The 19,618-nt window shown below is 45.5% G+C and overlaps 1 protein-coding gene across 1 annotated transcript in view; it reads right to left on the bottom strand.

Annotated features, from left to right (window-relative positions):
• The window catches only part of iqgap2 (IQ motif containing GTPase activating protein 2), a 306,105-nt gene that overhangs the window by 140,623 nt on the left and 145,864 nt on the right, over positions 1-19,618 (bottom strand). Inside the window, exon 4 of the mRNA XM_033018621.1 lies at positions 9,652-9,729. Within this exon, the coding sequence (XP_032874512.1) occupies positions 9,652-9,729 (78 nt within the window). The remainder of the gene's footprint in view (positions 1-9,651; positions 9,730-19,618) is intronic.

The raw sequence follows: 19,618 nt of genomic DNA on the forward strand, positions 1-19,618 counted from the left end.
CAAGGATTTGTACATATATTTTCTCATTGACTGACTGTGTTTGGTTCTGGTATACTGGTATCTGTTCATCATTAGTTGTTCATAAATAAGTGAAAAAACATTGTTATGTGCTATTAAAGTTGCCAGGGGTAAACAGGACGACAAAGGTTGGGAACCCCTGGTTTAGAGGGATGTGGGCCAAACATGTGCAGTTAGATGGTGTAGATGGGCATCTTGGTCAGCATAGGCAAGTTGGGCCAAAAGGCCTCTTTCCATGCTGTATTACTCTATGACCATGACCCTAATCCATCAGCAACGGAAGTTAAGTCTAGATACCAAGCCAGGTTAATAGCTCAAGTCATCAACTTTAAAGTAGGCGGACCACAAGGAGTGCAGGTTTGAACCGTGAGCAAATAGAATTGATGGCAATGTCAAAACCTCACGAATTCTAGAAATTGGGCGGTGGGGAGGGGGAGGGGGAGGGGGAGGTTGGGGGGGGGGATACACCCACGTTGTAATTTCTTGAATTTTTTGTCAACATTTGAGGAGCTGTGAATGATTGTACGCAGATGAGTAAACTGATTTGCTGTTGAGATAACGTAGAACTGATCCATCACCTCCTGGCCCTAGATTACATCTGGAGATACTGGGTACACGGCAAGTCTGTTTTTCCTCAACATTTAAAATGACATTTAAACATTTTAAAGTGAAGCTCAGCATTTACGCAAAAGTGGAACGCACAATCTTACTGAGCCTGGTTGTGTGATTTGCTAAAAGGAGATTTTATTGCATTCTTCTCTCAGATATCCAATGCAAGGGACAAACAAAAAGATCACATTTAAACACTTCCCCAAATGTTGCAATTATGTCACAGATACAGCATGAGGAATTGTGTCTTTGCACATGACCCCCCCCCCCCCCTAACATATGCGACATCCAGTGATGGTGATTGTACGTCAAGACACAGATACAGAAGGTAGAAGGTAGATACAGAAGGTCTGAAGAAGGGTCTCGACCTGAAACGTCGCCCACAGATGCTGCCTCACCCGCTGAGTTTCTCCAGCATTTTTGTCTACCTTCGATTTTCCAGCATCTGCAGTTCCTTCTTAAACGATACAGAAACAGAAGTGATTTGTATTGAATTGATTACAGAGGGATCTTGCGCTCCAAGTCCATAACTCCCTGAAAGTGGCCCTACAAGTAGATGGAGTAGTAAAGATGACATATTGTGCTTGCCATTGTTGGTCGGAGCTTTGAGTATAGGAGTCAATAAAGCATGATTCAACTCTACAAGACTTTGGTTAAGCTGCATTTGGAGTATTGCATGCAGTTCTGGTCACCCCATTACAGCAGGTATATAAAGACTTGGTCCGAACATCATGGACATTGTGGGGCAGAGGGTCTGGTCTGTTTCTGTGCTGTCCTCAAGTCAAGTCAAGTTTATTTGTGACATACACATACAATGTGCGCAGTGAAATGAAAAGTGGCAATGCTCGCGGACTTTGTGCAAAAAAACAAACAAACAAACTACACACAGAATGGAACAGAATCACATATACTTTTACATATTAAATATTGTGGGCATAAGGAAAAAGGGAAAAAAACAGCAATTTAAAAAAAAAATTTTGATTGGTAAAGTTAGTCGCTGGTGAGATAGGAGTTTACAGTCCTAATGGCCTCTGGGAAGAAACTCCTTCTCAACCTCTCCGTTCTCACAGCATAGCAACGGAGGCATTTGCCTGACCGTAGCAGCTGGAACAGTCCATTGCAGGGGTGGAAGGGGTCTCCCATGATCTTATTGGCTCTGGAGTTGCACCTCCTGATGTATAGTTCCTGCAGAGGGGCGAGTGAAGTTCCCATAGTGCGTTCGGCCAAACGCACTACTCTCTGCAGAGCCTTCTTGTCCTGGGCAGAGCAATTCCCAAACCAGACTGTTCTATGTTCTATGAATTAGGGGTGAAGCGGGAAAGATAGATCAGCCAGGGTTGAATGGCAGAGTAGACTTAATGGGCTGAATGGTCTAATTCTGCTCCTATCACTTATGAATTAGAAATAACCACCCTTACACCTATTGCAGACGGAGAGACAGGCACAGAGAGGAAACTGTACCAGGACATTTCACACCATTTTAAAGGGTAGCAGAAGAACTGTAAACATAATTTTTTTTTAATGCCAACAGGAAAAAGGCAACAGAGAATTAACAAGTTTGAATCTTAATAAGCTTTATTCATATGCAGTATATAGTGCTATTGATAACAGGGAGTGGGCCATTCTGCCCTTCATGCCCCCTCTGCTATTCAATGAGATCATGGCTGTTCTTTAACTTCAGTGCCACTTTTCTGCATCACTTCCAAAAGCACAAAGTTGTCCAATATCGGAAAAAAAATTCCATCCTGAATATACTCGGGGCCTAAGCCTGCATAGGCCTTTTGAGTAGACAACCCCAAGATTCACCACCCTCTGGGTGAGAAACCTGCCTCTCAGCTCTGCCTTGAATACTCTTATCTTCAGTTTGACCCCGGTTCAGGACTTTGGAACCAGGAGAAATATTTACTCCACATCTCTCCTGTCAAAACAAGCAACAATTCTGTATATGTGGCAACGAGCTCACCTCCCGTTCTTCTAAATAAGTGAGACATAAGCCCGCTCTGCTTTAGTTTTGTTTATTTTAGAGATACAACAGGAAACAAGCCCGTTGGTGCGCCGACCAGCGATCTCCACACGCCACCACTAATCTACACACTAGGGACAATTTACAATTTTTACTGAAGCCAATTAACCTACAAACTGGTACGTCTTTGGAGCGTGGGATGAAACCGGAGAACCCAGGGAAAACCCACAAGGTCACAGGGTTACGGTACAAATTCCGTACAGACAGCACCCGTAGTCAGGATCTAACCCGGGTCTTCGGTGCTGTGAGGCAGCAACTCTACCGCTGCACCACCGTGCCACCCCTCGACAAGTTACAACTGAAGCTCAAATAGCTTCAGTTCAATTTTGCCTGAGAAAAATTGTGTGTAAACCCTTGGGCTTCACATCCATTTTTCCAAATGTATTTTGTATGTGAAGAAATGCATGGATCTTGGAACTTAATGTGATACGACATTTATTACATATGCCAAGGCAAGCTGAAGGTTGAGCAAAATAAATCAAAAATATTCATTCTTGCTCAACACACACACTTTGCTCCAGAAACCATCATTGCATAATGTCTATTGAGGGCTCACAATTGAGAGTACACAAAAATGCTGGAGAAACTCAGCGGGTGCAGCAGCATCTATGGAGCCAAGGCTATTCACAATTGAGATTTTGAAAGTAACAATCGGGGCAAGTAACTATCACGGGCGGCACGGTGGCGCAGCGGTAGAGTTGCTGCCTTACAGTGCTTGCAGCACCGGGGATCCGGGTTAGATCCTGACTACAGGTGCTGAATGTACAGAGTTTGTACTTTCTCCCCATGACCACGTGGGTTTTCTCCGAGATCTTCAGTTTCCTCCCACACTACAAAGACGTACAGGTAAATTGTCCCTAGTGTGTGTTGGATAGTGTTAATGTGGGGGTGATCGCTGGTCGGCGCAAACTCAGTGGGCGCTGTATCTCTAAACTAAACTAAATTAAACTAAATCACATTTTTGAACATGTAAAGCTTTTAAACTTGTGATATTCAAAGTTGTGCAAAAGCGCCCTCGCAACCCAGGACGAAAGGGAGCTCTGGGATGACTCTGGGTCCAGAGTTATAGAAACATAGCAACATAGAAAATAGGTGCAGGAGCAGGCCATTCGGCCCTTCGAGCCAGCACCGCCATTCATTGTGATCATAGCTGATCGTCCCCTATCAATAACCAGCGCCTGCCTTCTCCCCATTTCTCTTGATTCCACTAGCCCCTAGAGCTCTATCTAACTCTCTCTTAAATCCATCCAGTGACTTGGCCTCTACTGCTCTCTGTGGCAGGGAATTCCATAAATTCACAACTCTCTGGGTGAAAACGTTTTTTTTCAACTCTGTCTTAAATGGCCTCCCCTTTATTCTAAGACTGGCCCCTGGTTCTGGACTCGCCCAACATTGGGACCATTTTTCCTGCATCTAGCTTGTCCAGTCCTTTTATAATTTTATATGTTTCTATAAGACGCCCCCTCATCCTTCTTAACTCCAGTGAATACAAGTTTATAGAGCTTCCTCCAATCATCACCTCAATCTTTCTCAGCAATGATGGGATGGGTGGCATTTGGCTCGTCATTTGATCCTCACTTGTCCACAATGGAGCACTTTAAGCGCACAAACTTCTGAAATCTGGCAGTTCCAAGGAATGCACGGTGAACTACAAAAGGACTTCTGTGAAACAAGAACTTTGCTTTTAAGCAAAAAGAATGCTCACTCCTGTCAGCATCCCACGCAGTTCACAAAAACGCCACAGGACAGGCATTTCTGCCAGTGGTAATGTGGATATCTTCCCTTTTTAACACAAAATCAAAATCAAAAGCAGCAATTGGCACATCTACTTTTAAAAATCGTGATACTTCAATTTAGTTTAGTTTATTGTCACGTGTACCGAGGTAGAGTGAAAGGCTTTTGTTGCGTGCTAACCAGTCAGCGGAAAGACAATACATGCTTACTATAGAGCCATTGACAGAGTATAGATACATGATAAGGGAATAACGTTTAGTGCAAGGTAAAGCTTGTAAAGTCCGATCAAATATAGTCTGAAGGTCACCAAAGATTGCCTGAGGGTCACGGCGGCGCAGCGGTAGAGTTGCTGCCTTACAGCGAATGCAGCGCTGGAGACCCGGGTTCAATCCCGACCACGGGTGCTGTCTTTACGGAGTTTGTACGTCCTCCCCGTGACCTGTGTGGGTTTTCTCCGAGATCTTTGGTTTCCCCACCACACACTCCAAAGACATACAGGTTTGCAGGCTAATTGGCTTGGTAAATGTAAAAATTGTCCCCAGTGGGAGTAGGAAAGTGTTAATGTGCGGGGATCGCTGGTCGTCGCGGACACGGTGGGCCTGTTTCCGCGCTGTACCGCTAAACTAAACAATGAGGTCCATAGTAGTTCAGGACTGCTCTCTAGTTGTGGTAGGATGATAGGATGATTCAATGTAATACAACGAAGGGAGTTATGGTTTCCCTGCTAGTTCTACATTATCCCACTTTCTCATCCACTCCCTACACACTGGGAGCAATTAACAGCGGCCAATTAATCTGCATGTCTTTGAGATGTGGGAAGAAACCAAAGCACTCGTAGGAACCCCAAACAGTCACACGGAGACCATGCAAGCTTCACGCAGGCAGCAGTCGAGGTCGGGATTGAACCCAGTTCTCGGGAGCTGAGAGGCAGCTGCTCTACCAGTTAACATAGAAACATAGAAAATAGGTGCAGGAGTAGGCCATTCGGCCCTTCGAGCCTGCACTGCCATTCAATATGATCATGGCTGATCATCCAACTCAGTATCCTGTACCTGCCTTCTCTCCATACCTCCTAATCCCTTTAGCCACAAGGGCCACATCGAATTCCCTCTTAAATATAGCCAATGAACTGGCCTCAACTACCTTCTGTGGCAGAGAATTCCACAGATTCACCACTCTCTGTGTGAAAAAAGTTTTTCTCATCTCGGTCCTAAAAGACTTTCCCCCTTATCCTTAAGCTGTGACCCCTTGTTCGGGACTTCCCCAACATCGGGAACAATCTTCCTGCATCTAGCCTGTCCAACCCCTAATGCCCCTGTCCCACTTAGGAAACTTGAACGGAAACCTCTGGAGACTTTGTGCCCCACCCAAGGAAACCTTGGGTGGGGCACAAAGTCTCCAGAGGTTTCCGTTCAGGTTTCCTAAGTGGGACAGGGGCATTAAGAATTTTGTAAGTTTCTATAAGATCCCTCCTCAATCTTCTAAATTCGAGCAAATTCTTGCGCCACTGTGCCACCACTTCATACGACAAACCTTCCAACCAGGCAGGGGCGGAAAACCCGGGGGGGGGGGGCCAGAGGGGACACGTCCCCCCCATGTTTTGAGAGGTGAGGGACTTCCCCCCAAGTTTTTGTGATCCCGATTTTAAAATCTCCGCTTTTAGCGCTGGATTGAGCCTCCGAAGCCTCGCGCGCTTGTGTGTGTGAGTGTGCGCATGGCCGCCAAAAAATTGTGTTCCCCCGTCCCCTCCATGTTTTGTTAGCGAGTTCCGCTCTTGCAACCAGGGAATTAATCAGCCACACCTATGTGGTGCTCCTGGTGCATTCATTCAAAGCAAAAAGTTAACTGGCTGCCATGTCATCCACATGACAGGAAATAGGACAGATGCATGGCTCTATCTAAGGTGATGTAATAGAAAGAATTGCTGCCTTCAGCATCCACCATTTGGTCCTTCGGCCATCATCTCTGGAGTGACTATGATGCTAAACTAAACTAATCCCATCTGCCCCCACATGTGCTTTATCTCCCTGTTCCCTTCCTCCTCATATGTCTGTCAAAATGCCTGTTAAAAAGTGCGATTGTATCAGTTTCAAACCACCTCCCTTGGCACTTTCAGGCAATCACCACTCCCTGCCTCACAAATCCCCTATAAACATCCCTGAGCTCCTGTTAAACCAATGCCCTCTAGTATCTAACAATGTCACCATGGTGAAAAGACTGATGGAATATTAATTATGGAATTCTCTGCCACAGAAGGCAGTGGAGGCCAATTCACTGGATGTTTTCTAGAGTGTTAGATTTAGCTCTTAGGGTTAACGGAATCTAGGGATATGGGGAAAATGCAGGAACGGGGTATTGATGAGCAACCATGATCATATTGAATGGCGATGTTGGCTCGAAGGACCGAATGGCCGACTCCTGCACCTATTTTTCTGTGTTTCTATGCCTGTCATCATTTTTTATACTTTTATTAGAACACTGCTCAGCCTCCAAAAAGAAAACCATTCAAGTTTCTCCAACATCTCGTTCCAGCCAATTCACTCCAAATCCACCGCTGTAGTCACTCATGTGGCTACTTTCAGGGAGCTATGGACTTGCAAGATGTTTCCTGACCTGCTCAACACCTCCAGCATTTGTTTTACATTTAGATTTCCAGCATTCTTTTTTTTTATTTTTATGGATTTTCTGTACAGTCTAGTATTTCTTTTAATATCATGAGGGCTGGTAATTCTCCAGATTTTACTGCCTTCGGGCAAAATAAATCCTTCCTCATCTCCATTCCGATTTTGTCAAATATCAGGCTGGTTCTTATGTTAACAGTACCACTTCCCAAAGACAGATTTCACAAAATAAACTAAAGGATTAGCTATATTTTGTCCTTAAAGGAAGCAGATTGGGCTGGTGATGGAAACAGTGACATTAAAATAGACTGCATGAAGTGGATCTGATAAATAATTTGATAAATTAATACGCCAAACGGAAGACACACAAAACCTGGTCAAGAAGCCTGACAACTTCATTGCAGCAACATGTAAATGTGGAACAAACATTTGGATAGGGTAGACATTCAGAACTTCTCAGTTTGGAAAGTCAAAGATTAGAGGGTTTAGCTATAGTGGCAACATCATAGGAAACAAAAAAATACATTCAGACACTCGAGCTTGATCTACAGGCTAATAGAATATGGATCATCCGCAGTTATGGGAATATTCAGAGGGAGTGGTCCCCAAGACTCTTCCGTTTGTAAACTCCAATTGGCCCAACACATCCCAACAGAGGACAGGCTCAAGGTGAAGGGGAAAAGATTTAATAGGAATCTGAGGGGAAACCTTTACACACAAAGGGTGGTGGGTGTCTGCAACAAGTTGCCAGAGGAGGTAGTTGAGGCAGGGACTATCCCAACGTTTAAGAAACAGTTAGACAGGGACATGGATAGGACAAGTTTGAAGGGATATGGACCACAGCACAGGCAAGTGGGACCAGTGTAGCTGGGACATGTTGGTCAGTGTGGGCAAGTTGGGCCGAAGGGCCTGTTCCCACACTATATCACTCTATGACTCTGTATAAACCCCACATCAACTACAGGCTGAGAAGTCTGGGTTCAGGAATGCACTTGGACTCTGGTTCAAGGTGCAGGATACTCTGGATACCTAGTCATTAGGCTCGGTGATTCAAAAAGAACATGACTTTTTTTTTACCGAATCACTACTTTCCTTCAATAACCTCCTACTCCCCAATTCTGTTAACATCCAAAATCTATTGACGCCTACCATAATTTACTGGAGGCACTGAGAACTTCCAGATAGGATAGGATCCATACCATGGGTTAATTCACGTTCCTTCACTCCAGGAACCCATAATCTACTTTACTAAGCAACAAACGCCCAAGCTTGCAATTCTATTTTTGACTTGATCTCAACAGGTTTTCAGGGGAATGAATGGCACACTTCTACTGCCATGTGAAAGGTGCTTTGTAATGATAATCCTGGCTCTAAGTTTAAGTTCTTGCCTGCTGGATATGGAATCTGCACCAGAGGAAACAGCTCCCATCCATCACTCCCAACAAATCATTTAATTATTCAAGGCACCTCAGATCAACTTGCAAAGCTCTCTTCTACTCAATAAAAGTGCTGTTCGGGCAAACCAATGAAACTTTTCTCCAGGGTGGAAATGCCAAAGATTAGAGGGCACAGCTTTAAGATGATAGGGGCAAAGTATATATTGCCACAGAAGGCTGTGGAGGCCAAGTCAATGGATATTTTTTAAGGCAGAGATAGATAGATTCTGGATTAGTATGGATGTCGGGGGTCATGGTGAGAAGGCAGTTTGGGGTTAAGAGAGGAAGATAGATCAGCCATGCTTGAATGGCGGAGTAGACTTGATGGGCCCAATGGCCCAATTCTGCTCCTATCACTTATGAACTTATAAAGGAGACGTATGGGGCAAGGGTTTGATGCACTGATGAAGTGTTTGGACATGATGCTGTCCAAATGAATGAGGTGTAGCCAGTGGTGGGTGTCCAGGGGTGGTGGTGGAAGCAGATGCTATAGTGGCGTTTAAGAGGCTTTCAGATAAACACATGGATATGCACGGAATGGTGAGATATGGATCACATGCAGGCAGAGGAGATTACTTTAACCTGGCATCATGCTTGGCACACACATGATGGGCCAAAGGGTCTGTTCCTGTGCTGTATTGTTCTATGTTTAAGAAGGAACTGCAGATGCTGGAAAATCGAAGGTATACAAAAATGCTGGAGAAACTCAGCGGGTGCAGCAGCATCTATGGAGCGAAGGAAATAGGCAACGTTTCGGGCCGAAACCCTCCTCCTTTTTCCTTTCTTCTCCCCGCCCCATCTCCTTTTTCCTTTCTTCTCCCCGCTACCCCCCATCAGTCTGAAGAAGGGTTTCGGCCCGAAACGTTGCCTATTTCATTCGCTCCATAGATGCTGCTGCACCCGCTGAGTTTCTCCAGCATTTTTGTGTATTCTGTATTGTTCTATGTTCTGAATGTGTGCCAGAAGCATGGAAGCACAACATTTATGGGCACAATGAGCAAGAATGGACACAAAGTGGCGGACTAACTCAACGTGTCAGGCTGCATCTTTGGAGGTGACGTCTCGGGTCGAGACCCTTCTTCAGACTGGGAGTCAGGGGAGAGGGAGACTAGAGGTATGAAAAAGGTACAGAACATATCATAGCAAAGATGAAAATGTTTATAAGTATTTGAAGCATAAATGTACAGTTTGGACAAAAAAACATTCTTACCTTTGGTAACCCAACGGACTCCATTGCCCTGAGCCACTGCACTGTATTGTCTGTATGTCGAAAATGCAACCCAGAGCGCTTGATGCAAGACAAAAAAATAATGAAATTGAAGTCAGTAAATGAATAACAAATAACATTTATAACTTCTGTCATTGATCACCTTTTGTTACGTGGACCTTTAAATATTCTTTAGTACCAGTAGTATCAGGTTTAATGATGTATGAAAAAGTATATCACTTCACTAGTTTTAATCCTGCACCCCATACAGATCGTAACTGGGAGTCAATCCAAAGAAGCAAGACGGTGGTGCAGCGCTAGAGTTGCTGCCTTACGGCGCCAGAGACCCGGGTTCAATCCTGACTTCGGGTGCTGTCTGTACGGAGTTTGAACGTTCTCCCCGTGACCTGCGTAAGGTTTTCTCCGGGTGCCCCGGTTTCCACCCAGATGCCAAAAGCTTGGAGGTTTGTAGGCTAATTGGCTTGGTGAAATTGTAAATTGTCCTGAGTGTGTGGGGATAGCGTTATGGGCCTGTCCCACTTAGGCGATTTTTTACAGCGACTGTCATGATCGTAGCAGGTCGCCGAAAAACCAGCGACTGGACCCCCTTACGACAATGTCCATGACAATGTCTACAACAACATACCACCTATTCGACGTCAAGCTACGGCAAGCTACCGACAACCGGCGACCCACACCGACTTCCACCCACGACAATTCAGTCGCAGGTACCTGACATAGGTTGACGTAGGTAGTCGCCAATGGAATTCACCGAAGTCAGCACTGGCGACAACCCACGCCATCCTGGCGACTCCTGGCGACAACCTACGCCAGCACCTCCAGCAGCGACCAGAAAAACACCACGATTCTTTGGACGACTGAGGAGACTACTCACGACATTACAGGCGACGCCCGGCGACAGCCTAGTCACCTGTAGTCGCCTAAAAATGCGGCTAAGTGGAACAGAGGGATTAGTGTGCGGGGATCGGCGCTTGGCGAGGACTCAATGGGCCGAGGGGCCTGTTTCAAAGCAGCATCTCTAAACTAAAAGTAACTTCAAAAATAAGTTCATTTTAGCAACTAGCTGTTCTCTTAAATGCAGAGGGCTTGGTATTAGTTTTCTATCTTTGTGCTTTTTCTGGGCCAGTATTTTTGCTTGATAATTAAAATCAAACCCTTTGGTTTGTTCTTGTCATGTGTATCGAGGTACAGCGAAAAGCTGGTGTTGCTTGCTATCCAATAATGTAATGATTTTTTATGAAATCTAGAAAATGTTGATCACATTCCAATACCTCTGCGTTTTAGAAAACAGCTACGGCTAGGCTGAACTAAAACACAGCTGTAAAATTACATTTAATTTCAAAGGCTTGGAATGAAGTTAGGTCTTATCAAATAAGTATAACTAACTTGATAAACACATGATTTAACTCAAATTGAACATTACGATGGTGATATGCCCAGTTGTTTGGAATCCTTCATTATATGATTTCAGTCACTGAGCCATAGCACGTGTTCAAATGGGTTTAAAAACTCCCAAGGCATTAGTCAAAGAGCAAATTCTACCATTATCCTGCCTAACATTCTTCCTTTGACCTGTACTGCCAAAATTAATTAAATGTCATACATCACACTATGTCTTGTGCAAAATAGCTGCAATATTTGCACGTACATTAGTTACAGCTTTCGCATAGTAATTGATTTGCCTGGAATGTCAGCAAAAATGCTGGCAGCATTTACCTTAGTGCAGAAGCTCGGCACTCCTGGGCAAGTTTAAAAACTGATCGCTATGGTCAATTTAATTCACTCCAACACACAACTCTTCATGGGGACTGTTGCCCGGAAAAAGGGAATCGAGAAGCAGAGGACATAGATTGAAGCTGAGAGGGGAAAGATTTAATAGGAACCCGAGAGGTAACTTTTTTTAATTACACAAAGGGTGGTGGGTATACAGTATGTTGATAAAGTGATAGGAGTAGAATTAGGCCAATCGGCCCATCAAGACTACTCCGCTATTCAATCATGGCTGATCTATCTTTCTCTCTCAACCCCATTCTCCTGCCTTCACCCCACAACCCCCGACACCCTGAATATATGGAACAAGGTAGTGGAGGCAGGTATAATCATCACATGAAAGACACAGTTAGATAGGCACATGGATAGGAAGTTGGGCCGAAGGGCCTGCTTCCAGGCTGAATGATTCTATGAGAGTCCAGTGCTGGGAGCACCAATTATCTCTAGTTTTCTGGCATCAATTCAGCAAATTAACAGGTTGGAGCCCAGCATCTCAATTCTTTCAAAGACAAGAAACAGCGAGGGAGAATAGGAAGAAAATTATAGGCGATTTATGCTTTAAATGTAAATGTGCTAAATGATTTGTATAATTATTTTTATGTATGTGGCTCAATTTCATTTGAATTACATTAATATATTTGCAATATTAAACACCTAATTTTTAAACCGTGTTTTGAATACCAAAACACCCACAAACATTCAAACAGTTATGCAACTTTGAAAGCCAGTCTGGGATTATGGTGCAAGGGGCTAAGGTGGTACAGTGGAGCAGTGGTAGAGTTGCTGCCTTACATCGCCGGAGTCCCAGGTTCGATCCTGACAACGGGTGCCGTCTATATGGAGTTTGTACGTGCTCCCTGTGACCTGCGTGGGTTTTCTCCGGGTGCTCCCCTTTCCTCCCAAAATTGTAAATTGTCCCTAACATGTGGGAAATTGCTAGTGTATGGGGTGTACACGGGGTGATCGCTGGTCGGCGCGGACTCGGTGGGCCGAAGGGCCTGTTTCCACGCTGTTCCTCTAAACTAAATCCGGGTTTGATCCTGATGACGGGTGCTGTCTGTACGGAGTTTGCATGTGAACTGCGTGGGTCTTCACCGAGTCCTGGGATGTCAGGACTTTCATATGAAGAAAGACTGGATAGACTCGGCTTGTACTCGCTAGAATTTAGAAGATTGAGGGGGGATCTTATAGAAACGTACAAAATTCTTAAGAGGTTGGACAGGCAAGATGCAGGAAGATTGTTCCCGATGTTGGGGAAGTCCAGAACAAGAGGTCACAGTTTAAGGATAAGGGGGAAGTCTTTTAGGACCAAGATGAGAAAAACATTTTTCACACAGAAGGTAGTTGAGGCCCGTTCATTGGCTATATTTAAGAGGGAGTTAGATGTGGCCCTTGTGGCTAAAGGGATCAGGGGGTATGGAGAGAAGGCAGGTATGGGATACTGAGTTGGATGATCAGCCCTGATCATATTGAATGGCGGTGCAGGCTCGAAGGTCCGAATGGCCTACTCCTGCACCTATTTCCTATGTTTCTATGTTTCTAACTCCGGTGGCCTTCCACATTCCAAGTACGTGCAGGTTAATTGGCTTCTGTAAAATTGTCCTTTCTGTGTAGGATAGTGTTAATGTATGGATGATCGGGTCAGTGCAGACTTGGTGGCCGAAGGGCCTGTTTCCACGCTGTATCTCCAAACTAAAGTTAATCTTATATCATCAAGAATCAGCTCGAGGGCCAAAATGTGTCTCCCCCACTCCCCGCCAAAAAAAAAAAAACTTTATTTGGAATATATGCACCAAATACAATCAGGACTTGTTGTTACCGCAATACATTGTACCAGGCAATGTAATATATTCCCTTACAATTAGGATATCGGCTGAGCAGAGAGGATGCAAAATTAACCATTATGCTCAGGGGACAGGACTGCAAAATTGAGGCGCGTCCAACAGATGGGGATTCGGATTCACATGGAGAGGAACAGATTTTGGGAGGAATCAGAAAGCTGACTTGCTGGAACAAGAGTTGGTGAAGGCTGGCGGCAACATATTGACAACACAGGGGACAAGTCCAGGGGACAATGGGATCGCAGAGCTAGGTAACTGTGCACGTTGTTCAATTCAATTCAATTCAATTCAACGTTATTGTCATTGCACAGATACAAGTATGGGTACAACAAAATGCAGTTTAGCGTCAGTCCGTAGTAATAGTGCAATATAGAAATAAAAATACAGAATAAGCAAACAATGTGGACGGAGAGACTGGAGAAATCTATCGGCGGGACTCCGAGTTCAGCAATGTGATAGTGTTGTTGAAGAAGCTGTTCCTCATCCTACTAGTACGAGACCTGAGGCTCCTGTACCGCCTCCCTGATGGGAGGAGGGCTTTGAAGGCAAAGGTTATAGAGCAGAGCAAGATAGACCACTCCTCCGAAATCCAATGGGCTGACGTGTAGTACGTAGCGGAACGTCACGGCCGCCATTTGTTGATGCCAAACGCCACATCTTCGGTAGCGGGGACGGACTCCACAGTTATACAATCTGCTCTTACATCAGGTCGCAGGGAAAAGCAGAGATACTAGAGGCTCCTCTAGTATCTTTGGGGGAAGAGGACGTTTCCTCCACTCCTGAGTTGATCCAAGACTGATTCTCGGTCCCCCCCGATAGCAGATGAAGGCGGCCGGTGGGAGAGCCTCAAGCGTCTGCTCACGGTCGGCGCTCCCGAGGCAGCGGGCAATGCGCCTCTAGTATCTTTGGTGTAATCCGTTCCAAAGATTGATCCGCACTATCATCTTTGGTGTAATCAGTGTTGTAGGGAACAGTGTTTTATATATCATCCATCACTTCACATAGTTAGTTAATATTATTGTAAATTTTATTATTATTGTAAATTGCAGCTCAATAAAATGGTGTCATGTCATACCCATGTCATACTACGTTTTTTTCGCAGAGTGGAACATCTTGCTCTGCTCTGTAATCTTTGGTTGAAGGTTGGGGGCCTACAGAGAGAGTAACAAATCCATGCCAGTTCGAGGCGGGTTTCTGAAACGTCATCCCACTTTTACGGACTTATTTTCCCTCAACACTAAGCCCCACAAGGCACCACACAAGGAAACACCTGAAGCTTCAACAAATAACATCAGCCAAAACCTAAACTAAACAGTGTGTCACCAAAACAGAACAATAAAGAGTCATAGAGTGATACAGTGTAGAATCAGGCCCTTCGGCCCAACTTGCCCAAACTGGCCAACATGTCCCAACTACACTAGTCTCACCTGCCAGCGTTTGGTCCATATCCCTCCAAACCTGTCCTATCCATGTGGCCTCTTTAACTGCTTCATGGGGGGATCATGATAGTAGCCTCCTCGTGGCGATCCCCGGAAACGATGACACGATGCACTCTGTGACGGGTCGGGCGACCAATTCTGTCAACATGCTGGATGACGACAGAAGCCAACAGCGAGCTATACGTCGTCTGGCACACGAGCGAACGAACTGGTTCATAAATGTTGAGATAGTCCCAGCATGAACTACTTCCTCTGGCAGCTTGTCCTATGCACCCACCATCCATTGTGTGAAAAAGTTACCCTTCAGATTACTGTTACATTTTTCCCCCATCACCATCAGCCTATGTCCTTTGTGTTACAAAGTTAGTAATTGCAAGCCCGTTCATCATTCATTTCAATCAGTTGCACGAAAGAAGCTTTCATTTTCCAACTATTCTCGCTTGGTCTCCACTAGAGTCCTTGATCCTCCCATTCTCATCACCTTTTGCAATTGAAAGCAATTCTCTTTTCTAAATTCTCGCCATGGTTTGGGCAGTTGCGGGGGTGGCACAGTGAAGCAGTCCGCAGAATTGCCGCCCCACCCAAATGCAGTCCTGGCCACTGATGCCGTTTGTGTGGAGTTTGCACGTTCTTTCTGTAACTACCTGTGTTTCCTCCAGTTTCCTCCCCTGGCCCATTCATCTCCCGAGATAAGTTCCATTCCCTCAAGGGAAGTGTATAATCAGTGTATTGCCCCACCATCATACATACCTCACATGAATTTTGTCTGGTTAAAATAGGAGTTGTAGCAAACTAGTGTTTGAAGAAAGGTCTCGACCCGAAATGTCACCCATTCACCCTCTCCAGAGATGCTGCCTGTCCCGCTGAGTTAATGCAGCTTTGTGTCTATCCAGTGTTTAGTATAGAGATATAACGCAGAACCAGACCCTTCGGCCCACCGAGACCATACCCACACATTAACACTATCCTCCACACACTATGGACAATTTACACTTATACCCAAGCCTACAAGCCTGCACGTCACTGGAGTGAGGGAGGAAACCGAAGATCTTAGAAAAAACCCTCGTGGTCACGGGGAGAACGTACAAACTACATACAGACAGCACCCGTAGTCAGGATTGAACCCGGGTTCCAGTGCCTCATGCGCTGTAAGGCAGCAACTCTACCGCTGCACCACTGTGCCGACCGATAACAAGGTAAAATAATAATTATATGTTCTTCAATGATGCAGCTCAAGGGATGCAAATGCAGAAAAGTAGTATATGCTTTTTTTTAACCAAGCTGCAGTTCTACATAACGCATTGTGCCAAAATCAGATTCAAAATCAGTCCTGACCACTGATGCTGTTTGTGTGGAGTTTGCACGTTTTCTCGGCAACTACTCGTGTTTCCTCCTCTATACCCTATCTCAAAGATTCCATAAGCCTTGCAGGTTGGCAGACTGCGGCACAATGGTGCAGCGGTAGACCTAGTCTAACAGCGCCAGAGACCCAGGTTTGATCCAGACTTTGGGTGCTGTCTGTACGGAGTTTGTACGTTCTCCCCATGACCTTCGTGGGTTTTCTCCGAAATCTTTGGTTTCCTCCCACACTCCAAAGAAGTACAGGTTTATGGGTTAATTGGCTTGGTATAAATGTAAAATTGCCCCTCGTGTGTGTGTGTGTGTGTGTGTGTGTAGGGGAGCATTAACGTGCGTGGGATCGCTGGTCAGTGCAGACGCGGTGGGCGAAGGACCTGTTTCCGCGCTGTATCTCTAAACTAACCTAAATGACCATTGTAAATTGCCCCTCATGTTCAAGCAAGTGGTGAGACTTTGAGACGAATTTACGGAATCGTGGAAAGAATTTTAAACAAACAGGATTAGACAATAGACAATAGGTGTAAAAGGGAGCTTGGTAGTCAGTACAGACTTGATGGGCTAAAGGGCATATAACCATCTTTTTGAGTCTATAATTAAAGTCAATCAATTGAAGTGTTTGCCTCTGTTACTCTTTCCATGTCTTTCAAGCATTTTCTGTTTTAAATCCTTCTGTAAATCTATTCCACCGTGGAAATGTCCTTTCCCCAGTGTTGGATTGCAATGACATAAAATATCTTTTGCACATTAGGTCAAGTTTAAATGAGAACAGATATTAACAAAACAATGTTAACAACATAAAAATAACAAGAGGCCTTTGAGACCCTCCAGTCTTTTGCACACATTTTCTCTTTCCTCCCACTATTATTACTACCATGACACTCTGTGTGTCTGTCTCTGTGTCTGTCTCTGTCTCTGTGTCTGTCTCTGTCTGTCTGTCTGTCTGTCTCTGTGTCTGTCTGTCTGTCTCTGTCTCTGTGTCTGTCTCTGTCTGTCTGTCTGTCTCTGTGTATGTCTGTCTCTGTGTCTGTCTGTCTGTCTCTGTGTTTGTCTGTATCTGTGTCTGTCTCTGTCTCTGTCTCTGTGTCTGTCTGTCTGCCTCTGTGTCTGTCTGTCTGCCTCTGTGTCTGTCGGTCTGTCTCTGTGTCTGTCTGTCTCTGTGTCTGTCTGTCTGTCTCTGTGTTTGTCTGTATCTGTGTCTGTCTCTGTCTCTGTGTCTGTCTGTCTGCCTCTGTGTCTGTCGGTCTGTCTCTGTGTCTGTCTGTCTCTGTGTCTGTCTGTCTGTCTGCCTCTGTGTCTGTCTGTCTCCGTGTCTGTCTGCCTCTGTGTCTGTCTGTCTCTGTGTCTGTCTGTCTCTGTGTCTGTCTGTCTGCCTCTGTGTCTGTCTGTCTGCCTCTGTGTCTGTCTGTCTCCGTGTCTGTCTGCCTCTGTGTCTGTCTGTCTGTCTCCGTGTCTGTCTGTCTGCCTCTGTGTCTGTCGGTCTGTCTCTGTGTCTGTCGGTCTGTCTCTGTGTCTGTCGGTCTGTCTCTGTGTCTCTGTCTCTGTGTCTGTCTCTGTCTCCGTGTCTGTCTGCCTCTGTGTCTGTCTGTCTGCCTCTGTGTCTGTCTGTCTGCCTCTGTGTCTGTCGGTCTGTCTCTGTGTCTGTCTCTGTCTCTGTGTCTGTCTCTGTCTCTGTGTCTGTCTCTGTCTCTGTCTCTGTTTCTGTGTGTCTCTGTGTCTGTCTGTCTGTCTCCGTGTCTGTCTGTCTCCGTGTCTGTCTGTCTGTCTCTGTGTCTGTCTGTCTCTGTGTCTGTCTGTCTGCCTCTGTGTCTGTCTGTCTCTGTGTCTGTCTGTCTGCCTCTGTGTCTGTCTGTCTGCCTCTGTGTCTGTCTGTCTGCCTCTGTGTCTGTCTGTCTGCCTCTGTGTCTGTCTGTCTCTGTGTCTGTCTGTCTCTGTGTCTGTCTGTCTGCCTCTGTGTCTGTCTGTCTGTCTCTGTGTCTGTCTGTCTGTCTCTGTGTCTGTCTGTCTGCCTCTGTGTCTGTCTGTCTCTGTGTCTGTCTGCCTCTGTGTCTGTCTGTCTGTCTCTGTGTCTGTCTGTCTGTCTGTCTCTGTGTCTGTCTGTCTGTCTGTCTGTCTGTCTCTGTGTCTGTCTGTCTCTGTGTCTGTCTGTCTGTCTGTCTCTGTGTCTGTCTGTCTCTGTGTCTGTCTGTCTGTCTGTCTCTGTGTCTGTCTGTCTCTGTGTCTGTCTGTCTGTCTGTCTCTGTGCCTGTCTGTCTGTCTCTGTGTCTGTCTGCCTGCCTCTGCCTGAAAACAGTCACCAAGAAAAGTGTTGCAAAATGTAAACACAAAATACCATCTACACACAAATTAAGCCTCAACCATATTGCATTTGCAACAATCAACATATGGTTGAAAGACTTCAGTGAACAAACATCCTTGCAAAACAGTTTTTTTTTAAAAAGTAGCTTTTTCACAAATAAAGCAAGTATATTGTGAAGGTTTAATAAGGAACTGCAGATGCTGGAAAATCAAAGGTAGACAAAAATGCTGGAGAAACTCGTCGGGTGAGGATCGAAGGAAATAGGCAATGTTTCGGGCCGAAACCCAGAGTTTCTCCAGCATTTTTGTCTACCTTATATTGTGAAGGTTACCTTCAAAAACGTGCTGTCTGATGCATCAAATCAGAAGCAGATTGCACACTGCATAGGAAACCGACTATCTGCGCTGTGTTAACAGAAGGCAGCTAACTCAAAGTGGCATTAAAACCTTAGAGGAATTGTATGAGTGAAAAGGTTTAAGACTTTGCAAACATACAATGCACTTCAAATCATTGCTTCATCTCCCAAGACAAGCTCCTTTCTCTCAAGGGAAGAGTATAATCACTGCATTGCTCCACCATTATACATACTGAGCCTTACATGAATTCTGCCTGAATAATCTAGCACAGTTATTGCAAACAGGTGTGACCGGGGAATATAATATGTACATTATATGTACGCCAATGATGCAGATCAAGGGGTGTAAATGCTGGAAAATAGTACATGATTTAAAAAAAACAAACTGCAGGTCTACTTTATGCATCAAGTGCCTGTGAATATATGTTAACAAATTTCAATCAAGCACTTAAAACTAAAGGTGGGTGCATTAAATAGCAGTGCCGGCGAGGCGAGGCGCGGTGTAGCCTGAGCCAGAGCCCCCGCTGGTCGGAACCTGTCAGCCGCGAGTCGAGGATGCGACTGCATGCGGAAGCTGGGGCCGTGCGGAGGTCGAGTGATCCCCGTACAGGGCCTGTCCCACCAGCATGCGACTGCATGCGGCGAGCGCGACCAAACCGGAAGCAGGGGCCGCGCGGAGGTCGAGTGATCCCGTACGAGTTGACGTGAAGTTCGAGCGACGGCGTACGCCGTCAAGACGCTGCGTACGGCGTCGAGACGCTGCGCACGCCCGTCAAGGCGGTGCGTACGGCCTCAATGCGGCTGCGGGCCGGCAGAATTTTTGGACAGTGTCAGGTTTTGGACCCCCGCGCGATGTCGGGACCAGCTCCGCCCAACTCCATACGGCTCC

The sequence above is a fragment of the Amblyraja radiata genome, chromosome 3 (assembly GCF_010909765.2).
Source record: "Amblyraja radiata isolate CabotCenter1 chromosome 3, sAmbRad1.1.pri, whole genome shotgun sequence".
NCBI classification, from domain to species: domain Eukaryota; kingdom Metazoa; phylum Chordata; class Chondrichthyes; order Rajiformes; family Rajidae; genus Amblyraja; species Amblyraja radiata.